Raw genomic sequence first — 19482 nt, forward strand, 5'->3', positions numbered from 1 at the left:
TTATCTTTAGCGTGTATGCTCAGGAGAATTGCTGATATAGAATCTACTATGTCAAAAAGCGTCAGAGATACTTGGAATATTGCATGATTATCTTGAGATACTGTCACTATTTGAGGAAAAAAAAATCCCCCTTTTTTTGGGGGGGGCATTACAATTATTATTTTGCTATTAAACTTGTTTCAGGAACTAGGGAAATAATCAACGTTTTTAACTGTAATTTGCAAACTTCTTTGCTGGCAGCTTCCAGATAGGAATTTTGATGATTTCACAAGGACCTGTGGCTACTCTGAAGTAGTTAATGTCCTTTTGAAAACTGTGTAGGGACTAGTGACAAGTTAAGAGAAAAGAGGAGAAGAAAACCTTGTAGCTGTTACTCAGCAAGTCCCAAGATGCATGCTATGCAACTGGGAGGGACAACGGCCTAGTGTCAAAGCTCCAAAGAATGTTGTGACAGAACTTGGTTTAAATTGGAATTTAATTTGGAGATTGATAAGGGAAATTCACAATATGTCAATAAAGAAGAAAATAAAGCCTAATGCTTTCTTACAGGGACGTATGCAAAATTGCAAGTAGGAAATTAGATTAGTTTCAAAAAGGAAAAAAAAGTAACTCTAGAGTCTTACTGTAATTCCTTTAAGAAATTTAGTTAAATGGCTAAAAATGAGAGAATTGCATGGGACACAGATGGTCTCCTGAGTGCTCCTAGGCCAAATAGAACTGATGTGATAGGAGCAAGGACCATGAAGGCAGAACTGTACATAGAGAAGTTTTACCAGTAAAATAGTTATTGATGAGCTATCGTCAGTGGCTGTTAACAAGGAAGAAGAGTTATCCAAGGGTGTATTTGAGACATGAAGGGAAATGAGTCATGTTACTGGGTCCAGGATCTAAAACTGTCTTTCTGAAAAATCCCAGTGTAGAAGCATAGGGGGAAAATGTATAACGTATTAATTTGTTTTGTCGGTGGTTGCTGTAGACAAATTGAGCAATTTGTGAAGCTTGTTTTTTCTTGATGACTGGCGCTCTGAAGAGTGGATTTCATCCAGTGCATGCAAGATGTCCAAGCATATAAACAGAACAAATGTATGGCATTGAGATGCAGGTATGCTAATAAGGATGAGCTTGGACTTTGGAAGACTGGTTTTGTGACCTCTGCTGTACCTATAGGAAGACAGAGAAGGGTTACTCCTGTAATGTTTCTGAAATAATCAGGTCTGTGTGATAATACCTCTGAAGTTGGAGTGAGCCTGCCAGGCTGCTTCAGTCCACAAACTCCTCGTCAGCATTGTCTAGTGAGGTCTGGTGCTAGGAGGAAAACGGGTTTCGGCTGAGAACAATTACAATGTAGATAATGAGGAGGGTGCAGCTTAAAACCAGACCTTGGGAGTGGAGTCCATTATAAAAGGTTTTTCAAAGTTTATCTGAAGGGATGAGATAAACAAATATCCTCTGGATAGAGGCATTCATAGCAGTCAACCAAAGGAGGCTAGCTATTATGAAGAGCAGCTGCCTCTACAGAATCCTTTCAAAGGCAAATGAAGAGGTTGAATGGAGCAGTGAAGAGAAATGATGCACTGCTCTCTAAACTGGGGGGTTGTTCCCTTAAGACATTATCAACTTTCCTTCTGGGGTCAGGTAGTGGACAAAGCAGTGTTAAACCAAAGATGGATAGGTTAGCCTAGCAGCATTTGTCATATTTATTCTCCATGGAGTGTGGAGACTTGAGATGTGTATTGGCTGTGGACTGATAACGAGGTAACTTGTCCTGAAGACATACTGCATAAAATGCAAGGAGCAAAATATTTTGAAGATTTTTGTTTATTCTTATTTGGAATATGCTCAGAAGTGTTTTGATAGTGTAGGGAGGTAAATGCCTCTTCAGTATTTTATTATTTCTGCAAGAACTCAGGCTATCTTTCTGTATTCAGTGACTTCATTTTTTGGCATGAGGTGAACAATGTAGAGGAAAAAAAAATACAGGTTTTATGGTAGAACACGACTTCTACTTCATGTAAATTATGAATTGCCATAGTCTCTTTTTGCTATTAGCGAGATGAACTTCAACCTCACAACTGAACATGAGAAAACCTGGAGAGGATTATGAAATCTACGTTTCAAAGCCTAGCAGTAAAGTGAGTGACTTTGAGTAGAGATGCTCTGAAAAGCTTTTAACCACTGGGGAAGACTTTGTGGCAATGTTTGCAACTCGTGCTAGTCCATTTGTAGTAATCAGTACTATCTTCGAGGGTGCTGAAAACAAGATGCACAAATTTCAATGGGATGATGAATTAAATGAGGCAGTTATAACTGAAATCAATTGTGGACACCCTGTAGACTCGTGTCTATTCTTCTAGAAAATGAAGCTTATAGTAGTTGTAGAGCATTATTTTTCTTTGGTGCCCAGAGCAATGGAGGAGGACAAAGAAGGCACAATTAAGTTTTACGTTTATAAGTTAAATATTGTTACAGGTCCTTTTAACTGTAGGAATTCATCTGTTTCGAAAAAAAAAAAAAAAGAAGCAGCAACTTAGGATGGTGTCTGGTGTTGATCAGAAGGGTGATCAGTGATGACCTTTGAGGAAAAAGGTCTGGAGTGAGATGGTGCAATGTAGTCCTAGAGAGAAGAGGGCAACCTGTGACAGGGCCTCCATGTATCTGTCACTTCCCACTTCTGGTGGGGAAAAAAAATGTGGTATTTTTTAGGAAATATTTTCAATATATCTGCAAAATTATTGCCACCAGGGTGACTCTGTAACTTTAAGCCCTGAGTAACTAAACTGGCTTTCATTTCTGGTTACCTACTGCTCTGTTTGCCTGGTATATGGAAAACATACTTTTAAATTCACGGTTCAGTCGGTTGAATTACTTTGTTCTGTAGCTGATCATGTCGTGTTCTGTGGTTGTGACAGTGTTCTCACAGAGTATCCCAAGTACTTGATTCTCTTAAAAGGAGAACAAATTAATGGAATTAGGAGGGAATTCGTAGCAGGCTTCAGAGAAAGTTTACCATAGTCAATTTAGAAGAATTTTTTTCAAAATCTTACTGTATGTAGCAGGACACACAAACAGAGTGGATTACCAGGATTGTTTCACCAGTAAATGGTGGTGAGCCTTGATACAAGAATGGATTCTTGAAATTCCTCTGCTAGTCACTGTGAAAATATGAGAAAATATGGCGCTTAGTAGCCAAGCAACATTAAGTTAACATCATGTAATTTGTACTTTGATCTATTATATAAATGAGTTGATTGTAATAGGAAATGAAATAAAGTTGATTAAGACTTAATCCCAGGGAGATTAGATATGTTCCACAGACAGTTTTTAAGGATTGTCAGTAATGTTTTTGTCACCTGGAAGAAGAAGCCATGTAATGGCATAGCTGAAAAAGGCACATCTTTTGTGTGATCGATTATGCCTGAGACCATGGAAATAATAAAAGGTTTGTGACAGTGTTGCTATCCTGTTTAAAAGGGGTGAATTAACTGCTTAATTTTTATAACGTAGTCAGCCTTGGACCAATAATCCAATATTGGTCAGGACTTGGACCAATAATCACATGTAGTTGACAATGTAATGCTTAGGAGATGACTTCCTGTCTTCAAATTAGTGGGAAACAGAAATGACTACTTGTTTTCAATAAATTAGAATGTCATGCACTGCACAGTACAGCAAAGGATGCTATAGGGTGGTCAACATTTGATTGCAAATTACAGCAGAGGATTGCTTTTGTCAGTCATAAGTACGTGGAAGACATTGAGGCAAGTTTCAATAAGCTGCGTGTCTGTATCATTTGATTATTAAGTAGTCCAGATAGCAGTTACTGATTTATGTGGTGGAGGAGACTTCCAATTATGTTTTGTAACCACCTTTTTTTAAAAAAAGAAAAAAAAGAAGGGGGGAAGGGAATACTGAGGAAGAAAATAGAATGACTGAATACTACTTTTTATTATTACTGTGTGCTAATGTTATGAAGTCTTACACGATCAATTTATTATTTGTGTACTGCAGCACAGTATACAAAGCTTGCCTGTGTTACTTGAGAGGTGAAACAAGTGATTAAATTGCAAATATAACTGGTTTGTCATGCTGTGTTTTCAAAGCAAAACAAAAATAGGGGAGATGGCTCATCAGTAAAATAAATTGGCTTTGATATAACTGGTGTCATAGTTTGATTCCAGTAAGAAACAAAAACCTCTTCTGACCTCATTCAGTCACTTCCTCTGAACATTTTTTTTATTAGATACATTATTGAAGGGCTGAATTCTGATACCACTCTAGATATAGATTTTTAGAGTGATATTGTAAGACTCACTAAAAAGTTCATGCAGCCTTTGAAAATTGTATCTTGAGAAATAGCTTTCTGTTCTGTATTCTGATACTAGGTCTTTTAATTTATCTTGTCCTTTTCTACTCTGTATCAGTCAAACATGTTCATATAAATGCATTGGAACAGTCCACAGCAATTTTTTACCTACATGTAGATTAAGGGTTAGCTTTAAATTGTTGATTTAAATTGCATTTCTAAACATTTGTTTAGTAAAGCAAATCAGACTTAGAAAAATTGAAATGCACGAACAGTTATGTTTATCACTGTAGACTGTACATCTTTACCATCTTCAGATATAGAGGTGGAAACCTTAAAAAAAAAAAAAAAAAAAAAGCTTCCATGGTACCTCCATTAAGAATACCGCCCCCCCCCCCCCCTTTCCCCCTCATGTCTCATGATTAGTCTCCCCATCCTACCCTTCTGCTTAAAAAGATTGGTCTCCTAGCCATTATGTTAATCTGTAAGAGCAATCATTGTATGTAAATCTGCAGACAGCATTCTGCTTGTGAGGAAGCAGTGGACATTCTTCACCAGGGGAAGACACCTGAAAAGAAGCACACTTTCAGATTCAAGTCAGCTTCAAACTGGGTGGAAGTTTTAAATCAGTTGCTCTGAATTTTATTTAATTATGTTAATCAACGAATAGCTGAAGAATAGCTAACTATTAAGCTATCTTAATGTCTGTTCTATAATAGCTAAGGGCAAATGTAGCAGTTAGCTTGTTAATTTCTCTTTTTCTCCAAGCTGTGTGTCTTGGTCTAATGAAAGATGATGTCTTTTCCCTGGGTGCTTTGCTTCTCTGCGTATGGCTAGTCCCCTGACTGAAGAAGCTAACAGAGTAAAGCATTTCCTACTAGGTAGCCATAGCACTAGCATAGTGATATATTTGTTTTATCAAATGTGCTTCCAGCTATGTTTATCTTTCTTCTGTTTTTAGAGGTAGTCCTTAGAACATTTTAAATAAGCCTATAACCAGATTTCTTCCCTGAATTTTGTATAATTCAGCCCTTTAAAAGTAGCGTAATATTTTCCAGTAGGATTGAAGTAGCCATGGTAATTGCCTCCATATATGTGTGTGCACATGTGCTTGTGTGTGTATATAAAGTAAGTATACTTATATCCCTCTACCTATGAAAGATTGGGATATAGGTTAAATAAATTAATATATATACACACACTTGTATATACTGTGTCCGTGGTTCCTGTGCATGCTATAAAAAAGGAGAGCCTAAACTGAGAAATGTTAATTGTCCTCCCAAATACTGAATTAGTATTCCTTAGTCTTTTGCTAGCTTTTGTGCTTAAGCTAAAAACTGCGGAGCTTGAATAATAATCTTTGTATGCTATTAATGGGCTTGTCCTTTCTACAGATACTTTAAAAATGCAGCTTAAAATTCATGGAGTCTCTAACACAGCAGCTCTACTGCTGAGCTGAGCAGTTAACAGCAGCCAGAGAACTTGAAGCATTTGGTCACTGTTGCAGTTAAGCCTTTTGATATTTGGTTTATCTCAGCGAGGAAGTTGTCTGATTCCATTTGTAAAATAGCTGTGACTATCTGTGGTCTTTTGGGGAAAGGTTAAAGTTCTTTTGCATTATGAAGTGTTGTACTCTTCCACTCATGTAATATTTGCCTAAAGGAATTAATATTTGCTTCTAGTGGAGTCCTCAGCTGGGCTGAAGTCCGCTCGTTCTCAGGGTGGATTAAGATGGAGTCAGGTAGACTAATCTGGCTGCTGTCCATCACAGTTGGGTGATTACAGTCTTCCACCTTCCAGCTCTCAAATCTTCTTGTTTTACCTGGCTGCTCTTACACTTAGCCTGTGAAATACAAGTTCTTATTCTTCTCTTTAAAAGAAGGCTATATGGGATAGAGAACATCTGCAAATTTTATTTTTGTCCCTGATGTATAGATTAATAAACAGGTAAAGATGAACTAAGTGGCGTACTATCAGTCAGGTAAGGGCCTACAGTCCAAGGCCCAGAGCATGAGAAGAGCAGGTAGAGGTAAACTAACCGAAGTCCTCTCTAGCACTGCCTGAGGAAGTGTGCTTTCTGTGATTGTCTTCTGCGTGGTTATGCTGTTCTGTACTTGCCTGCATGGGACTTGTGTTCTTCCTTAACGAGGGGCATGAATGAGCTTGCATGGCCACAAAAGGAAAGATTTATGTGCTTTGTAAGGTGATCCTTCCTCTTTGTAACAACAACAAACCCCTTTATTTCATGCCATAGTAGAAGGTTTTATTGGAGTAGGAAATTTACTAGGGACATGGTGGTACTTGCGAAGAAGATGTCTGAAAAATATTTTCTGTTCTTACTGTGTCGTAAAAACTTGTTGTTTGCAGATACTGTGCATTGCTGCCAGAAGGGGAGGTTGTTTCTGTCCTTCTCATTTGTATTGTCTCGGTGATGCCAGTGGAAGGAAGAGTGTCTGAGGACAGGGCCACCTTCTTAGGGATTGTGCCTGTTTATGCTTGTTGGCTGCGGCAGAATTGGTCTTGCATAGGTAAATGTGCCTCTAGAACAGATCTTGACAGGCTTGAATGCCTGTCAGTGTTGTTTTCCTTTTATTCAAATTTGGCAACTAATGCATTAGTAGATACACTGGCAGAACGCTTAATTGAGAGTTTTGTGTTCGCATGGTTAAAAAGATATGATGAACTAGGTTATACCTGACAGATTGGCGTGGACATCCACGGTGGAGGGATGCCATTACCAGTGGTTTATGTGCCAAGTTCTAAGAGTGTATAGGATACTTGTAAATGCTGTTATGTTTTCATTGCATCTCAGATTAATAAGGGTTTAAGCTGTGATCTCAGTCGGGAACTAAAAGGAAGAGATTTCCCATTTTATCAGAAAAGCACCCATTTCATTTAATTATACAGATCTATAGTCATCGTTAAGTTTAACCTGTGTTATTTCCATTAGGGCATTTTGTGCTAGAGATGAATGAGTATTGCAGACTGGGAATCGGAAGCAGAAAATACAGGGATTTGAATGGCCTTATTCATAGTTTGTGTGTACACAAAATGTCTAGATTTATTTGATTGCATTGCAGTTTGACAAGTTGAGTAGTAAAAGTGGGGAACTTCTTGAGGAATAAGATGGATATTCTGGGAAAACACCTTTGAAGGCAAAAACCTCTTCCTTGTGTAGACTGCAGGTATTTTGATTTTACCACGTAGTTTGAAAGGATGATGGCTGTGTGATGCTTAGCTCGACAGTCTATTATTTGCTCTTGTGGGATTGCGAAGTAAAACTGACTAATTTGTTAATTAGGCTACTTATTCTTGTCCATATTATGCCATGTCTCTATAATACCTGTTGCAAGAGGTTCGGGACATCTAATTCTCCTGATGAACGCAGATAAATGTGAAGATACTTGCCTTCGCGCTTCAGTTATTTTTGGACATTTTCTGAAAAGAGCTTTGCAGCAATTCTGGATGGTAAAAAGATAAAGCTTACACCTATAAATTTGAGACTTATTTTCAGTGTACAAAAGTAGGTTGGAAAAGAACTATTGTGAATTTCTGTGAATTTTTGTTGTAATAAGTTTTCGTGAACTTCACATACTTCTGTGGTGTAGGTAATGAACGGGGTTTGAGTCTTTACAGTCCAAGATCACAACTGCTTATGTGGTCCTGGTTTAGTACTCCAAGAGTCATTAACACATGACAGGAAAAGTGTGATAATGCAAAATGCTGGTAAGTTTAATCCAAATTTACGTTCAGCTGCAGAAGAATGAAAGAAGAGATGCACAAAGTGGCTGAATCACCCTCTTGGTTTTACAGGTTTACTCTTCCCAGAAGCTGTAGCATCAAGATCGTACACGGAGCTTTCGTCTCCTGCTTCACTTGTTGGTTTAGTCCCTTAGGAGTAAAAGAATCCATCTCACTGTCACTCTTATGACTGGAAACATTAAATCATAACTAAAAATGCTGCTTGTATATATAAAACTGCTTGGATCTTAGTGGATAATGCTATGTTTAACCTTATAACTTTAATTCTTTAACAAGGACTAAAACAGCGTATTCGAGTACACAGTCAGTTGTTCTTACAGACCTACTATGAGCTATTATAAGCTGTATTGTTTTCCTCCAGGTTTTCTTTTCAGGTCTGAGGAAGAAACAATTAACAATCATATACTGTCAAAAAATCCAAGGCAGAATGCAGTTATGAAATAGTCTTCTGTGTGTAGATACTTAGAGAGTGAAGGGGAACTAACGTTGACTCACAGATAGCATAATTGACTCACACGTAGAATAATTTCCCTTTCTTTTTTCATTCCCCCAGGCCTCGCAAAGTTGTTTTGTATCTTGAAACATGTTTAATGGAGCTATTAAAAAGTAATATCTTATGTTTAGGAGCCACACTGGTATCATGGGATACCACCAAATGAACCAAAATCACTGAGATCAGAGTCTAGTTCTAAATATTTAAAAACAACTTTTAAGAGCATCAATTTTACTCTTTTTATTGAGATGACTTAATACACTGAAGAGCTTAATTGGGCCAAAATGTCACTTTGAGACTCTGTGGATAAATGTAGGCTTTTAGAATCACATTTTTTTTTCATATTTTAAAGTATTCTGACTAGCTAACTGCTGCAGCTGAAATAATACTTTCGCAAAAAAAGATCAGACCTCATAAACTGCGCAGGTAGGACCAAACACAGTGTTCCTTCATTTTGTTGTTGTTTTGTAAGAGGGAAAAAGCCAATTGAGATGTAAACGTTCAGAATTCCTGCGCTTATATTAAAAAAAAAATAAGGTAGGATGAGATGATTGTTTCTTGTTATTACATCTGATTTTTTGAGTGTTCTAGTGATTACTGAATACAATTAGACTAAGTTTTACCCAATCTATTTCAAGGTACATGGTGGTTTATATTTTGGAGAGTTCTGATTGTTGTTACTGGGTTTGCTTTCAGCATTTAAGTGTCACGGAAGTGCAAATCAACCATGTTTTTCTCACTCGGAAGTCTTCCACAAAAAAGGTGTCAAGCTTGCCAGTTACCTCTTGCAGTCTGAAGGGCTGACAGGAGCTGTAGTGGGAGAGAGCAGCATCTGCCAAGCACTGTTAGGGATATTTTGGTAAGTTTTGTTGTGGATCAGGGCAACTTGGATTCTGCTATACTTTCCTCAGCTATAGAGTAAGGAAAGTGAAGAGCAAATACAGTTTTATCATCTCTCTCTTACTTGGCAGCACTTTTTTTTTCTTTTTCTTTTCTTACAGCTTCCCTGTATAGCTAAAGGTATAGGTATTTGAGCAAGCTGTCACAGGATAAGGTAGGGCATGAACTCCAAGCATGCCAATGACTGTAGCAACTGTGCATTCAGTGTATGCTTTGGTACTTGTGGAGACAACCTAGCTCTTAATAAATTACGTTGAAACGGGATTTAATGGGTAGGCAAGGAAGCAGGAACATGAGTACCTGGGACTGTTTTTTTTCCTTGTAAAGTAGCACAGAGTTGAAGAGGAGATGCTGAGAAGCAGCAGCAGCAAGAGATGAGGTGAAGGGCTAGGTCTGTACTTGCCGCCTCTGGTTCTGTGGAGGAGGTGGTAGCAGTATGCCCCTGTTATTTCTGTTGTGACAACACGAGTTTAAAATAGCGGGATGCTTCCAGAATCAGGCACAAAATGTTATTGCCTTTGTGGTTTTCTTGGGAAGTAGCTTGGATGATCTGTAAGGCAGAGCTAACCTGGATAATGCATTTTTAAGTTCTTTGTGATGTTTTAAAATAGAGAAAAACTGTGTGTGTTTATGTGAGAGAATTATAGGTGTAAGATTATGAAGTGATACCAGTAGAAAGACTTAAGTCTGTCCTCTTGAACCCAACATACTCGGACATGGGATATTTTTTAGAGTACAGGATGAATTTTTTTGCTATTTTTACAAGGTGATCATGAACGGACATTGTTTCTAGATGCTTGTAAAGTCTCTTTAATCTGATCAGTGTGTTGGAATAGCTAGCTCTACAGGAGCTACACAAATACTGCTTCCTCATACATAAGAAAATGCATGGAGTGAAGAAATAGATGTGGAGGTGATAGTAGGAGATGTTGTGTGGGTTAAAAATAAAAATCAGCCTCGTGAACAACCGGTAACGTGTATGAAAATGCAGTGTTAAAAAAGTCTTGGTGCAGCTACATCTGTGATGGATATTCAGGCTTCTCTGAAGGTAATATAAACCAGCCGTGTATATGGACAGTATTTCATGTGAGGATTTGCTTCCAGAGTATAAATTCACATGTTTTTTGTCACACTTGTCTTATTTTTTCGCCAGAATGCTGGAAGTAGATTTTGACTGTGTTTTGCTTCTTGGAAGAGTGCGTGCTGTGTTTAGCTTGATTTTATTTTATTTTGCTTTATTTATTTATTTCCAACTGACAGTTAACACTTCCAGAGTAGTTAAAGGCAGCCTTTTCTGGGGCCTTTCTGACAGGAAGTGTTACTAGACCAGATTGACTCTCGTCAGGCTACCAAACTGTTTTGTTAGGGTGCAGAAATTTGACTTTGCTGTACCAAAGGTCAGATTCGTTTTCCTCCGAAAGTCTGTTAATGCTTGGGAGTTAGGATACTGCTGCTAGTAGGAAGCTTTTAGAGACCTCTCTCTGTATGGAGAAACCTAACCCAGGAGAACAACAGCAAATGGGATTTCCCCACTGCCATTTCTAAGGGATGCGATCTCTCCCTTCTCTAGGACTCCCCCGTGGCTCTTTACCAAAACTTCTGGCTCGCAGCTGACCTGTTAGGATTTTCCAGATATGAGAAGTAGTCTGCGTGGTGGTTTTTTATTATAGGTGTTTGAATTCTGCTAAGGACTTCTGAAGTCTGGGAAGTGTTCTGTGTTTTACCTTGAACCTTACAGATGATTACTATACCTTTTGTGAAAGAAGTCTTCTGAAAGACTCGGTGATGTGGCAGCAGACAGGTGTTGAGTGAGAATTCGCTGTTGAAATGGTCAGAATTTTACTTTATGTCCAGGATTTTGGAAAGTATCAAGTGCTTAGGCTGCAGAATATATTTCTCTTATTTTCTGGTTCACAGAGAGGCTTTGATAGTTTAGTCTTCATGTACAGCTGAAATATTTCGTTTGTTTTTAGGAGTTCTGTTTTAAATCATTTCATTTTTTAATGGGTGCTTGCTTTCAAAATTAAAAAGTGCAAGATAAAGTGTTGTATCTGATAGAATGGCACTATTTGCTAAGGAGATAATGAAATACTAAATAGGTACTTAGCATTCCATGTATACTTACATAATCTGACTGTATGACTGCCAAATGTTTCAAGGGAGTCATCTTTCATAAGTCTGACTTCTCTAGCGAGCTTTTGGGGTGAGGGAAATGGGCATTGTAGTTAACCTTTGGTGGTATGTATTACACTTGATGTAACTTACCAAGGCAATTTACAATGCATTTTTATGTCAAAGATGCATGCCACCCAGAAAAGAAGCCCCTCTCTTTGAGGGCATAGATTTGTGCTAGCTTGCAAAGAAGCACGAGTGGCAGTACACAGAGCTGTACTGACTGCAGGAGCTCCTGGAAGTCCTGAAGGGTGCATGCCAGCATTTTTCTACACTTGGTCAACGGGAGGTAAATAACAGTTAGAAGGAAGAGTGGTTTTATAGGCACAAAAAGCAGTGGTGGTAGTTTTCATGCTATGTGTAACAGAAGGCGTTTAATTAGGTTGCGAGTTTGCACTGGGGTTTTTGGCAATTTGTTTCTCATCAAGCCATAAATCCCTTTCTTCATGTAAAACTAAAGCTAGTTTTGTTTGTGCTTTAATGAGCTACAGTTTATGGGACAGCAAAATGCCTTCATTCCTTTGTATCTGAACAGCAGTGTTCTCAGGGGGAATTATGCCTTTTTTTTTTTTTTTAAAGGATTGCCAATATTAGGATACTTGGTTTAAACTAAGTATATGTTGGGGTACAGGAATTCTTTGTGAACTATTTCTTTGAACAAATCAGTATAGGGAATGCAGGGACCTGCCTCTTAAACAAATAGAAATGTTGTTTTACTAGTAAAATATAAATGTTTTGTTTACCTTCACATGTTAAGCATACAGACGTGTTGTAAATTGTGGTAAGAGAATACATTAGGCTGATTAGTAGAATTTCTTTTACATTATCAACTGTACTTGTTTTCGCAACATTTATTGCCTTTCAGTTAAGGATTGTCTGGCAAACTTTACAAGCTTAATGTATCAAAGCAACTTTGAAAATGGAGAGGTTCATCTCAACACCTCTTCGGAGCTGATAACCGCAGATTATGTACTTTCTGTCCTCCAATTGAAGTTAATGGATTACCTAGTTAATAAAGTTACCTAGTGACTTACCCTGGCCTTGCTGTTGACCGTGGGTGGGAAGGGAACACGTTAAATGACAGCAGTGGCTGAGCAAGATCCTCCTCTCTGCAGGCTGGTGTTGGTGCTTGGTACTTTTCCATTAGCTGGAAGGCAGATACGCCTGTCATGGCACTGGATGCTTCGTCTTACATTTTTATCTCCGTGATAGGAAAGTGCCTCAGAGAATAGAAGCAAGTACAGTGCCACATGAAGTGTGTCTTGCACAGTGTATGCCCTGACCTTACTGACGGCGAGCCCCTGAATCTGAGCCAGCCTGCTCTTCCAGCAGTTTCACTGAGCTGTGGCTGCGTTAAATGTTGCTCTGCATAGAGTGCTACTAAATTGTGGGATATGATCTGGGTGTTTTTGTCCAAGCATTTAATGTTTCTTTACTTGCAAATGCTTGATTGAAGTAATTTTCTGCCTTTTTTCCCCTTTTGAATAGTTTCATCACTAAAAAGGTCAGGAGCAATCTATCCATGAAAACTCTTCTAATTTCTGTATGCAACATGAAGAATACCTGCATACTTTGTTTCTAGATATGCAGTAATAAGCAAAGAAAGAAGCATAATACTGTCGTAAAGAGTGCATGTAATTGCTTTATTTCCTACCCCATCCCACACCTCATGTTATTCAGTTTTGATGGAACCTGAGGGCAAGAGAGTTATTGAACGTAACTGGGCTCAAGTCACCTTTGCTTTTTTTCCCCTTCTCTGTTATCCCAGTTTGCATCCTGTTTCCTGTGACCCATGCATTTGCTGCTCTACAGATAATGATGTAAATGTAAATGATGTACAGATAATGATGTAAATGTCCTCCTGAGCAGTCTCTGTAAGATGAAGCCTTCTCTTATTTCTGGATCTCCCCTTTCCAGCCTCCCCAAGCTGCTTTTTTTTTTTTTTTCCTTTAAAATGTGACATGTAGCAGAAGTGGGAATCTATAAATAACTGTTAATAAAACTATGTGGCTGAGCAATGCAAAGTGATGTTAAATGTCTACAGATTTTCCTTTCGCCTTTGGCTTAATCTTAGTGGTTATCAGTAACATGTAGTATATTCTGATGAAAGCAATTTCTCAACTGGAATGTGTCTCTGTAATGGGGCTATTCTAGCACCATGTTACAAATGTGGGAATGCTTTTACCAAGGGGTGAAAGGGAGGGAGATACAAAGAATTCCAGATGCAGTCAGGTAGGTTCAAGTTCGCTAACTTTCAGATTTCTGGAAGAAAATTCTTGATAGTTGCAGGGATGCAGACAAACCTTCCGTCCTTGCCAAAGCTTTGCTGCCCGGAGAGGCTGCTACAGGTATCTGCATGTCGCAGCTGCCCTGCAGGTGTGGCTGCCTTCTCACCTTCTGCCTTCCCACTTCCTCCATTCAGCTTCCAGCCCATGTACCCAAATCAGCTGGGTTAATGGCTTCCTGCGCAATTCTGTATGCGAGAAGAGAAGGTGGAGAGAAGTTAAACAGCCTGGTGGGTCTGGGAGGGAGTGGGGAGTGATGGGCTCCCATGGGAAGGTGCGAACTCTTGAGGCCAGGCTGCTGATGTTGACCGTGAGAGTGTGGGGCTTGGAGGGACTCCTGCACTCTCTGCCTGAGCCCGCTGCGCCTCGTGCCCCGTGGTCACCCCTTTATCTTCAGTTGGGGCTGACTTCAATAAGGTGTTCAAAGCAGCAAGGTTCTTGTGTGTTCTGGCTGATTTAAAGGAGTGGAGGGGGAAGAGGAGATGGGGCTGGGGAAGGATGAAAGAAGAGAGTGCAGGGACCTTGTGAAGATGTCTTCTGGCGTGCCAGCGTGTGGTACCTGCTGAGCGGTGCCTTTGGGGACAGCTGGTGCGTTGTGGGCTCTGTCTGGCCCTGATGGATGGGCCGGGACGTGTTTGCTTCAGAGAGGCAGAAGGCTGGCGTGCATTTCCTACTTTCCAAAAGTTGGAGAAATACTGCTTTTTAATGCAAGGGTGTGCATCTCCTGTGTCCTGGGAAACTCGAGAGCCAGCTCGCTCGATGTGACAAGCAGCGCGGGCTTGCCCAGGCTCTTCCTTCTCCTTTGTGTGCACGCGGGTGATTGATGTTTTTCATTGCCGGTCGTGACAACTGGCACCATTGTACCGAGGTGAGCTAGAGAGAAATTGTCAGGTTGCTTAAATCCCTGTGAAGTCCAGCAGCAGAGCTGTGGTGGGGGAAGAGGGAAATATAAATAACAGGAGGCTGCTTCTCCCTTCCCTCTGCCCAGCCCACGTCTTTGAGAGCGTGAGGGCAACGCCAGGCACTTCCATGTGGGAAAGTTAAGGAGTTAATGTGCTATGTCTTAGTGTTGCTGCACTGGGGCTAAACAGATGGTGTAATTAGCCTACAGCGGCAAACAGCTCTTTTTCTGATAAGATAAAAGGAAGTAGTTGTGGGTGGTGGAAGAAGTCTTTTAAATTGGCAGGGCTTGCAGTGTGTTTATACAAATGCATGAAGTGTACGGTTATTGTAGTTCATTTCCAATTGCAGTCCTCTTTTCTTTACATTTTTGTTTATCAAGTAGCTCGGAAGGGAAGAAATATTTTGTTGAATTATTCTTCAACATTTTTGTCAAGCTCATCTGGGAGAGTGAAGGAATCAGAAATAGATGGTCCTGCTCTTGGTGATTGGAGACTTGGAGGGATGGGGAAAGGGAGCTCCCTTCGTGCCCTCCCTTCCCCACACACGTGCTGGGAGGCGGGCAGGGGGCAGCGAGGGGCTGCAGGGGTCCTGTTCTTCACTGACCCCGCGTGTTCTGGGTTTGAAACTCATCCGCTTCTCACCTCTGCATCTGCCTGCCCTAAGCTGCCTTGGTTGGGAGATTTTAAAATGAGCACGGGTGAATATAAATAAAGGCTATGAGAAACAAAGGAGTTTAGATTTGGCAAACTACTTACATGGGCTTGGCTGCTTGAAAAAGAGAACTCGATGTAAATGAAAACGATGGAAAAAGGAAGGAAGAGCAGCAGGACGGAGGGGGGGAAAAGGGCTAAATTGGGAGAAAACACAACTACTAGAAACAAAACTAGATTTTGTTTGTTTCCAAGTCCTTTGAATCACTTCTGCTTCCTTGTGAACAGATATTAAACAAGTATTCTTGCTTTTCAAGCCAAACCGTTCATGTTTTGAATCTAGATCAGTAGTTATCTGGTCTATTGAGGAGTTTGTAATTCCAGTTTTGATTAAAAATGGCTTCTCCAATATTTTTTTTAATAAGAGATGTAGTATTGCTGAGTGGAAAATGTAGCAAAAGTAATTGCTTTGCAGACTTTTTAGTAATATTTTTACGTTCTTCTTCCTAGGAAGTAGTTAGGTTTGGTACATTGGTTTTATTTTCCTTTGCTGATAGAGGCTGTTTTCTGTAGTACAGCAGCAGCTCCTGCTTGGCTTCAGAGAATTTACTTTCTTCTGTTTCCTTGCAGGAATCTGTGCCCTCCTTTATCCACTTGAGTGTATATAAATTCTCTCAATATGATTTTTTTTTTTTTCATGAATAAGAAAAAAAAAAAAAACCAACAAACCAACTCTCCAGTCTAAATTTAAGTCTTATTTCACAAGTCTCCTTTTTGTGTCCTCTCTTCTGGGAGAGGAGGTGGGTGGGGAAGGCTGTGTTTGGTGATGTTCTGTCTTAAACCTGAAAATACTGCTTGAGGAGGAGTGGCCACTGGATTTTTTGTTTTTGTTTTTAATTTATTTTCTCTCAGATTGCAATCTAAATGAATATAGTCCACCAGAAAATAGTCCACAAGAAGATTATACATTCCCTGCTCCAAAAACTGTATGTGTGTATTCCTTACGTGGAAGCAATCAAAAGGGCGAGAATAAAAATATTAAAGGAGTGTAAAGGACTATTTATTCTAATCACTGTTTAGCTGGAAATGAACACCATTAGGGCAACAGTTTATACAGTTTTTGGGGGTAGCTTTTTCCAAAAAGATTAAGTAAGCTTTATATTAACAGTGGCTGAGGAGACGTGGTACTAAAAGTGACTTTCATGAAGTCATGGTACATTTTTGTCCCCACATCATGAATGCCAGTCAGGTTGCCAACGTGTATGAGCGTAAGCATGCAGTGCTTTCTTTTAGCAGGTTACCAGTGTTACAGTTTGTCACTTCTGTGGTCCAGTTAGCTCTTGGGAAAGGGACCTGTGCAAGCAGGTGCAACCTCTTGGCACCACTGACTAAGCAAATTTCATCTAGTTGTGAGTGTCCACAGACTGGCAGAGGCACTGAAGGACACGAGCACCAGCCATAAGTTCAGGCTGCAGCCCATCACCGTGGCTGGTGTCAGCTCTCTGCTCTCCTTGGCTTGACTCAGCTGAGTCAGCAACTGCTGTAGCGGGGCAGTGCGGGCTGCCAGCCACCCGGGCTGGGCAGGTGACACAGGTCACAGGGCTCGAGGGTGACAAGAGGAGGTCTTAAATGTGCTCCGTTACTCCTTCAGGAAGGACTGAGAATTAAACAGAGCGAGGAGGGGGGAATAAGAATGTGTTTTTTCTTCCCTGATGTATTTTGTTTTCAGAGTATCACATAAAATGCAATAGTGTCTTATGGATATTTTTGAAAGTTCACTTAATTCGTACTTTTAGAGAAGACTTCAGCACTGCAGTTGACATTCAGGTCCCCAGTTTTAATGAAAGAGAGAAAAGGTTGGATTTAGGTTAAATATCATTCCAAGTCAGCTCCTCTTTCAGTTTAAAAAAGCAACTGTGTGTGTATTAAAAAATATATTTTAAAAAAAGCAGATGGGAGAGGATGTACACTTCTTCCTAGCATTCTTTTTGTGAGGATAGAAACCTGAGATATAGTGATGATATTCATTTTTATTTGAAAAAAGTGTACTGGATGATTTCAGCAGATGTTTAGCACATCTTTTTTTTTTTTTTTTTTTTCTGGCATTAGGAAGAATGAAGCATAGAAGGGTTCAAGTGTCCCCCTGCCAGTCCTGGTGTCCTGGCAGGAGTTCAGATCCCACTGCTGCACTACGCCTTACAGTGAGCTTCAGGCAGGGGATGCGTCCACTCTGTCGGCTCTGTGCTTATTGCTGAGCCTGTGGCTCTCACGCTGCAGGACAAACTCAGAGTGTTTTTTTTTTTCTTTTCTTTTTCTTTTAACGGAGGTTAAAATATTCTGCATAAATATTAGGTAAAAACTTGTGTGCCCCTGCTTCAGCTATTGGCTTAATGTGTGTAAATTCGTTTTAAATAAAGACTTTACTGTATAAAAATATAATTTAATTGAAAAGTCTTGTCTTGAAACTTCTAAACATAAAAAAAAATACAACTGGGAAAACAAAATATTTTTGAATTAGCATTCTGCCTTATACAGGCTTGCAGGAAAATACTTAGTGGTGTTACTTGTCTTGTTGGAAGGCATATGGACTAAAGACTTACAGATAGGCAATGGATATATGGTAAAAAAGGAACCTGTTTGCATAGTTGGATTTTCTGTAAGGAATAAAATGAATAACTTTATATATTTTTTGGTCCCAAATAGACTCTCTAATGCACTTCGTTTGCAAGAGAAGTATATTTGTTTGCAAGAGAAGTGTTTGTATATTAGTTTCCTTCTACTAAGTAGTTAAGACAATACTAACAAAAACTAGTCTCTATTACATTTCTCTCGAACTGCACTAATTCTTTAATTCGCAAGAAAAGGCAACATCTATTATCTTAAAGCTCACCAGATGAGCCACACCTCATACAGCTTATGAGACAGAGGGATGGCAGGCCCAAGTGGGAAAACTTCCCATCTGTGACAGCATTTTTAACTGTAGTTAGAAAACGTGATTCTTGGAGGGGTGTGAGAGAGAGGAAGCAATAGGAAAGTTTATTGATTAAATGCATCTGCTAAACATACCTGAAACAAACAAACAAAAACCTCTTGATCTTAGTATTGTACAACTTTTTTTTTTTTTTTTTCCTCCCTTTCTTTACATTATGGCAAACAAGCCAGGTACCTGTTTTGACTGACTGAAAAAAAATCCAAACAAACATTCAAAGTTGATAGACACATGGACCTGAACTTTACTCACTCTGTGTTTTGGCTTGCCACGCTCCTGAGAGCAGCACAAATGCGAACCCAGCTGACAGGGAACAAATCCTCTGGCTGTCTTTTTCAAAAGACAAGTAAGTCGCTTTGTGAATAATACAATGTAACGTGAGTTTTGAGCTACTGAAGGGCAATTCCAGAGCTGCTCTTATTTGATTTATTTTTGTCTTTTTATGCAAAAAGGTGACATTATTTTAGAAGAAACAAACAAAAATAAGCCGTCTGTCTGCAAGAGCTCTACACTGATTGATTGAGCTCTACATTGATTGCGGACCCATATGCAATAGGTGGAGACTACATATTGCTTTCATAGTAGCTAATGCTTGCTCTTAAGTATGTGTGCCAGCTAGTTCGGAACAAACATTGCCATTTAGTTGCTCTACTTGTTTCTCTACTTACACAGTCTCCCCTGCTCGGACTTTAACATGACAATAAAATTACAATCACAATAGCAGCTTTCCAGTTAAAGACATTTGCCTTTAGAGGAAGTGATTTAAATAAAGTGTGATAAAGGTCCATCACGTAATGGTTGGCTCCATTCAGACCAATTACTTTGGCCACGCTTAGTTTTGCTCCAGGTAGCGCTGTTCTATGCGAAGGTCAGAATGCAACCCCCCCCCCGCCCCCCCCCCCCCCCCCCAAAAAAAAAGGAGAGGTCATCTATTGCAGCTGGCAGGTGTGGATGTGCTTTCAAGAGGATTATACATTAGCATATGGACAGCAGATAATTTTTAGGAAGTCTTAATTTACAACTCA

General features: G+C 39.6%; 1 protein-coding gene across 6 annotated transcripts in view; it reads left to right on the forward strand.

The window, feature by feature from the left end:
• Nucleotides 1-19482, forward strand: part of PTPRK (protein tyrosine phosphatase receptor type K) — a 421389-nt gene that overhangs the window by 32763 nt on the left and 369144 nt on the right. Inside the window, exon 1 of one of the 6 annotated variants that reach the window (XM_080586781.1) lies at nucleotides 11644-11919. The exons of the other annotated variants lie outside the window; for them this stretch is intronic. Coding sequence (XP_080442907.1) covers nucleotides 11886-11919 — 34 coding nt within the window. The 5' untranslated portion in view covers nucleotides 11644-11885. Of the gene's footprint in view, nucleotides 1-11643; nucleotides 11920-19482 lie in introns of those variants that run through there. 6 annotated transcript variants of the gene reach the window in all.

Source organism: Anser brachyrhynchus (assembly GCF_964034855.1).
Source record: "Anser brachyrhynchus genome assembly, chromosome: 3".
NCBI lineage: Eukaryota > Metazoa > Chordata > Aves > Anseriformes > Anatidae > Anser > Anser brachyrhynchus.